The 7,192-nt window shown below is 42.5% G+C and overlaps 1 protein-coding gene across 1 annotated transcript; it reads left to right on the top strand.

Moving 5' to 3' along the window:
* Positions 1-3,104: 3,104 nt before the first annotated feature.
* On the top strand, positions 3,105-7,045 carry LOC125744567 (uncharacterized). The gene is made up of 5 exons (XM_049016545.1): positions 3,105-3,278; positions 4,986-5,312; positions 5,473-5,524; positions 6,115-6,260; positions 6,354-7,045. The coding sequence occupies exons 1-5, from the start codon at positions 3,236-3,238 to the stop codon at positions 6,407-6,409; spliced, it is 624 nt and encodes a 207-aa protein (XP_048872502.1). The 5' UTR covers positions 3,105-3,235; the 3' UTR covers positions 6,410-7,045.
* The last annotated feature ends 147 nt before the right edge of the window (positions 7,046-7,192 follow it).

The raw sequence follows: 7,192 nt of genomic DNA, 5'->3' as shown, positions 1-7,192 counted from the left end.
CTGGTCAGAGTGCTATTGTAAGAAAAGAGAAGAAAAAAATTCTAATCTTTTACTGTTGTGTATTTCTTATTCCAATATATACCTTTGTTTAAAAATGCTTAGAATGTACGAGTAGGGTAAGACTAATTTGTTGAGCTCTTTTCACAGAATTTCATTTAACGGAAAGAATTAGACTTTTTTTGTACATATTTTCGGAAATTTATGTGGAATCGTTCTGTTTAGAGCAAAAAAGAAACGTCAGTTCCTACTCTGCCATTTCCAGAGGCAAAACCTGACCTCCTGTGGGATTTTTCTGGTTGCTCTGGTAGAGGAGCTTGCAAAAACCCATTTGGCTGCTTCTGCCTTGTGGCCCTCAGTGTGGGATAAGGTGAAGTCACAGCATTCTGCTGGCCAGGGAGGAGCATCTCTCAAACATCTGAATCCACCCCCCCTCCCCCAGTTCCTTCAGATTCAGGTTTTGTATTCTGTTTCTTGTACATCTTCTTTTTGTAACTTGAATATTCAAGTGCAGCGTGCTGTAAGGTTGTATTAGGCCTTTAGTGTTTTAAGTGTTTTAGGTGGAATCCCTTGCAATATGCCCCTGATGACACTAAGCTAAGCTAAGTCTGTCTTTCGCTGGCTTTTACTATACTTTTGGATAATTTTTTTTTTTTTGGGGGGGGGGGGGGGGGGGGGGGGGGGCAAGCCTCGGCAAGCCTCCATAAAGGAGTGATGTTGACAGAACAGTGGTTTTGGAAACTGACTTGATGGAGAGCATTGCACAGATTTGTAGCTGTATTGACTAACTGCTCCAAAATAGAGGACAGTGGTTGATGCGCTAACCATTTGTCGATAATCTTAAAAGGACATTTGCAAATTATTTATTTAATTTATTTCTTGTTTAATACTTGAAATCCTTTTCTGGAGAAAGTTATTGTTTTTTGTCTTTAGCTCCATACATACTGTATGTACATATGCTTGTCACATTTCTTGGATCATTGATACGTTTATGGGGTTATGTGTCTGAATCAATACATTTTTGGGACGGGACAGGAGGCAGCGCACATCCCTGTATGCATGCCGCCTTACAAACTCAGACATGGGCCGCCGCCTTGTGTTGTAGCCCCACAAGTGTGGAGTCATACTGGCTTCAAAAGATCATCTCAGCATTTGAGTGCCTTTAAATCCTCCACTTCTCTCTGAAATCTCGGCTGTTCGATCCCACCTGACTTCCTCGTTTGAACTGGCTATAGTCATTCCATCCACATAACCTCTCTCATTGGCTGCCATCATTCCATTGTGCCAAGGTCTTGTTGTTCCGTGTCTCTCTCTTTTTTTTATCTTTTTGTAAAATAAAACAAGATATTTTTCTCATTCTGCAATTAAGTGTTGCATATTTTCTACTAATTTAAAGGGCTACATACACATTCAGTGTTGAGGAGGTGTTAGTTTTCAACAGTTGGTCAAGAGTGAAATTGTTCGTCAGGGAAACTGTCGCAGTAGTGCTGCCCTTTCAGGGATAGATTGAGGCTCAGGTGATGCCATGGAGAAGAGGATTGTCTGGTACTTATGCAGTGCCATACTGGAACATCTCTATGGTCCTCACCAAGAGCATCTCTAAACTAGTGAGTGTTACCGTCAGCATCTCTGGGGCACTTATGCTCAGCATCTCACCCTCATGATCAGCTTCACCGGTATCCCCTTTCACTGCTAAACACAGAAACATGCGGTGTCTGAATATTGAAAGGGTTTCCACCTCAGTACTGCCTTCTGTTATCAACTTAGGGTAATATTAATAGAAATTATTCCGGCAGTTAAAATTCCTGTTGGTGAATTGGAAGATTATAAATAAAGGCATATACACATTTTTATTTTTGTTTTATACTTGATGTTTGTTTTTGTGAAAATCGGATAATTGTGTGTGTGCGTGTGTGTATACACAAGCACACAGGTAAGATTATGTGTATACACACAGGTATATGTATAAAACATTGATCTGTAACTGTTTTAGGTTGGAACTAGCTCTGTCCCATGGCTGTTTCCACATTCTGTATGAAGCTCTACTAAAAACAAGCCAGACCAGCAGCACATGGCTGGAATGCTGTACCATAACGAAGTTAATGTGCACTGAAATCCATATACTGAATAAAGGTTAAACATGGAGCGTTTTTGCCAAGTGTCTGTTTGGAATTTAGTGTGTGCGAAACTGTGGACTCATGAAATATGTCACTACTTATTTTAGTAAGGTCAGTCTGATTAATTTGCAATTTATAATCTGCAATTTATGTAGTGTCTGTTTGCCTTTGAGTGCTTTATCTAGATTTACAGAAAATTATAAAACACAAAACTGAAAAAAATAAATTTTTGGGGGAACTCTGAGTATTAACCTCTAACCTATTTAAAGAATTTCTGAAAAAAATGTCTGTAAAATATACAAATAAAGTGATCAAATGTAAACTATGAGTATAAAATGAACAGATAGGGGCAGAAAGGAAAGCAAATAATGAGGACCTCCTGTCCTTCCTGGCACACTTTTGGTGTTTGTACATTGTTTACAGAATGCTTACAGACGGTGGGGATGGGTGCTGGTGGATCTATCGGCTAGATTAAGTGATGTAGGGTGACGACGGGGGTGACCAAAGCTTAGTTCTGCCCTGCTCCCAGCATGCACCTGAACTACGTAAATTCAGGAGTCTGCAGCTTGCCTAGGTCTGTTGATTATGGGATGTGGGATGTGAATCGTGTAAACAGTCTGCAGCTTGCATAGGTCTGTCGGTGACAGGATGTGGGATCCGAACCTTTTCTCTGAACTGATCTCGTTAACTAGTTTGGAATAGCTGGGCCTGTGTGGAATCTTACTTGATTTTAGCAGAAAAGCCCTGAAGAGAATAACTAAGCAGAAATTCTCAGCCATAGCTGTCCACATAGTCTATTCAATTCACTGAAATCAGACAAATTGATCCCAGTCAGGCAAAAGATATGAAATGATCATGCTAAACAAAGAACAGAAGTAAATTTCATTGTTTTTTCTATTTGAGCACACAAGTTGCCTGTTTATTCTGCGGAAACATAGAGGTGGTCCAACCTCTGAAAGCGCCAAGTCAGCAACTTCCACCCTTACAGAGCTTGTGCAACAGTCACTTGGCGGTCAGTCATTAGGAGCGCACTAGCACCGGGCTCCGGGGGCCTGGCGTGTCAGGTGGGCTCTCTCTCCATCCTGCTCAGTGGATTTACCTCAGTCTGACCAGACTTGGCCATGTGCACGTGGTGGCCGGCCGTGCTAATCGCAGCCACCATAGGTAAGACTTTCAGAACTTCTGTTTGGCTTGGATTGATGCTAGCTCAGCTGTAGCCACGTTATCATCGCAATGCACTTAAAAGAAGTATTTAATAAAATATTTAATGATGTTTTTAAGTGAAATATTAGCATCCTCTGTATATTTATGTATAATGTTCTTCTTGGGGAGTCTTTATTGATCCCAGGGGCAAATTCTTTTACGTACAGCACCAAGGTACTTTGCACAGATACAAAAAAAGATACATATAGCAAACAGGACACAGTAAATATAAATATAAATTATTAAGTGTGCTTTACAAAACAAATCGCATTTTATTAGTTTGCCTTTGTAATGTCAGTGATTTAAATGCATGTTTCCCCTTACTGCTAAATTTAATTCAATGACTAATCAATTGTTGTGTGAGGTGCTATGCCAATTCATTTATAACGGTTAATTTACTCTTTGGAGATTGGCAATGGAAATACCAAAATATAACACAAAAACTGAAAGATGAAATCGCTGCATATAAAATAGGTATTATGCCAATCACAGGGACAGTCACATAGTGTTCAGGTTTTGAGAGATGTAAATAATGGGGGGATGCTCTACCATCAAGTGACGATAGGGTTTACAGTGGTGTCCATATTATCGATTTTGTTAATAGCATGGATTTAACAGACACCATGAACACTGAGAATAATACCTGTGAGCCCACGGTAGCTCGAGTTAGGAGTATGATCCCGGCAAGCCTGTAATCACTCCAAGAGAATACAGGGCAGGAGGCAGGTGTACATGATGGATGGAATGCCAGTCCATCACATGGAACAAACACGCACAATTTTGGGGGCTGGGGGTGGCTGAGCACCTGCCCATTTTGCCCAAACTATTTAATGTGCACTTGTGTATGAGCTTTAAAGCTATCGTGAAACCCCTTTTTTAACCTATGAGTGGCTGCCCTTCAAGATGTCCTGCTTCTGAGACACCATTTCTTGTAAGTGCACAGTAAAAATGCAAAGGACGTCCCTAAGGTAAAACAGGGTGTCTCTCTCAGTGGCTTAGTGGAAAAATGTGCCGATCATCTTGCTCCAGTGACAGCAAAAACCTCATGTGATCTTGACTCATCTACCACAATGTTGCAGAAATAGGGCCTTAGTTCATTTTGTCCCCTTTTCCTGCACACACCCACACACGTGCCCACATGTGTACATTAACATATACATTAATTGTTAACTGCTCACAAATATGCAAAAAGCCAGTGGTTTCTAGCATTCGTGTTGCCTCAGAAATGCTAATGTACAGTACTTTGCAAAAATATTGAGCCTATATTCTTCCTGGTAGTATTTTATAGCAAACTTATAGAGTAGATTTTCAATGATTTTGTCAGCTAATATTCTTTCTAAGAAAATCAAAAACTTAAAAATGCCTCTTCCATAAATATTAAACTCCAACAGATCAGTATTTGGTACAGCCAGGAAGAATATGTTTATGTATCATTTGTAATTCAGGCAAATCTGATCATCAGGGTCTAATACTTTTGCAAAGCACTAAATGCATCTCATTTGCTTAACATATTTTGTGTATTCTGTTTGGTTCTTCACACCCAAAACCTTTATTTACATATTTATTTTTCCTTCTTAGCATAAGCCATTGACATACATGCTCGAGTATGACATACCTGGTTACCCGTCATTAAGGCAGCCTTTGTGAAACAGTGGCTCTCCACCCCAGGCTGCTTGGTCGATGGGGATCAGGAGGTCCGAGTCCCTCAGGGAGCAAACATCACTCTGCTCTGCAGCTACAGCCCCCTGCAGCGGCAGCGTGTCAAAGGTTGGTACCGACAGAGTTCTGATGGACTGGTGCCACTGGGCCGGACAAATGGCTGGGTGGCCCTGAGCCACAGGGGCCGGCTGAAGGTGAGCGATGTGCGGCAGAATGGCAAGGTCCAGGTGAGCATGGTGGAGGTGGGGGCCATGGACACGGGGGAGTACTGCTGCGCATCTACTATGCTGTTTGCTGTGGACATCATCCAGCGGATCACACTGCATGTGTCTCAGGGTATGTATAGCCTTCTGACCCCCAATTCAAGCGTAGAGGAAAAGTCAGCATCACCACAGTGTTCCTAGATATCAGCACTGGATTCTGAGAACTGCAGTGACATTCAACCTGACATTGTGAGCCTGTTGGTACTGAACCTGACACTGTGTCACTTCAACAGGTGAGAAGCTGGATCATATGGGTGGACCGGGTGAAACACAAACACTAAACAGGTATCAAGGCATCTATGCATGATCATGAGATAAACAGAGCCTGTTTGGGAAGCAAAGCTAAACCAGAAATTGCAACATCCATCCATAACTGCTCATCTTGGTCAAGGTCATGCTGGAACAGCGTAGGGCACAAGGCATGGGACATCCAAAGCTGAATGCCAGTCCACCTCAAGGCAACCATACTCACATATACTATGAGCTCTTTAGAATAGAATCGTGATACTTCATTAATCCCTTTGGGGAAATTCTTTTCCCCATATTGCTCTTCACACGAACATGTGACCGAAGCAGCGTCCTCCTGCTCACAGGCACGGAGGCTTAGCCAGGCTTCATCACGTCTCTCAGCTGGAGACTGTTGGAGGAACCCAACACACATGGGGAGAACATGCAAACTCCACACACACACAGGTGGGGTTCAAAACGCCATTGGGAGAGGCGTGACACTGCATTGATACCCATGGAACACCATAAGGAAAGCCAGTAACCAATACCAAGGTTAGGCGCAAATCAAACATATATAAAAACACCACTGTTAAATTATGCTTTAGATACTGGAAACTCTTGTCATGCTGCAAAACTGTGTTTGACAGCCTGATCCAGGTACTGGAGCACAGTCGGACTGGTCAGGAGGATCCAGCAACTCTCTCTGGCATGTGGAGCTGGGCAAGATGGCTGCTCTTCTGGCTGATGTCCTCAGGGGCTGTTCTGAGCTGCATCATGATATCAGTGAAGAAACGTAGGACCCAAGATCAAATGAATGAGATCTGATGGTGAGCTTGGGGGTGGCAGCTAGAGGTCTCACTTTGTGACTCCCTCTGTCTCTACACAGGTGGGCTGTGCGATTATCGTCGGTCTGCAGCGGGACAGAGTGATGCTGAAGAATAGGCACTTTGAAATGCTCTTCAACTGTGTGTGTGTGTGTGTGTGCGCGCGCGAGCGGGTGTACCTTACGTTATGGGGACACAATGTCCCCACAATGTGATGAATACCCTTTTTTTTCCCTTATGGGGACAAGTTTCCTGGTCCTCATAAAATAAAACACAATTTAATAAAAATCTGTGACTGCAATGAAAAAACTAAAAATGCAAAAACTCTTTTTTGCTTGGTTATGGTTAGGGCTGGGTGGGGGTTAAGGCTGTCATAGCTAGCATTAGCATTTTTCCCATAGAAATGAAAGAGCGGTCCCCATAAAGATATGTTTACCCAACATATGTGTGTGTGTGTGTACGCATGCGTGCGCGTGTCCTGGAAAAGGGAACAAAATGCACTGATAGAGGCGTTATTTCTGCAACGCTGCGGTTGATGAATCAAGATCGCATGACGTTTCTGCTGACACTGAAGATGACCGGCATATTTTTCCAGTAAACCACCGTGAAAGATGCCTGGTTTTACCTTAGGGTGTCCCTTGCATTTTTACTGCGCACATAGATAATCTACAAAAGTACTAGAGGGTTTCATGTGTACCACTGTCAGGGTGTTACAGGCATCTGAACAAATCTAGGCCCGGATTTTTGACCTGTTTGCCTGCTGATATACAGCAGTTTCCTGTGCTGAGTATTGCGATAGCTAGCTAGCTATTCTACACCCTTTATGCTGCCGACTGGCAGAAGGGAAAACAAGAAAGAAATAACATACTTCACAATTTCTAGCAACTTAGAGAAAAATACT

Source organism: Brienomyrus brachyistius, chromosome 6 (assembly GCF_023856365.1).
Source record: "Brienomyrus brachyistius isolate T26 chromosome 6, BBRACH_0.4, whole genome shotgun sequence".
Classification (NCBI taxonomy): domain Eukaryota; kingdom Metazoa; phylum Chordata; class Actinopteri; order Osteoglossiformes; family Mormyridae; genus Brienomyrus; species Brienomyrus brachyistius.
This window is presented reverse-complemented; position numbering and strand designations above follow the sequence as displayed.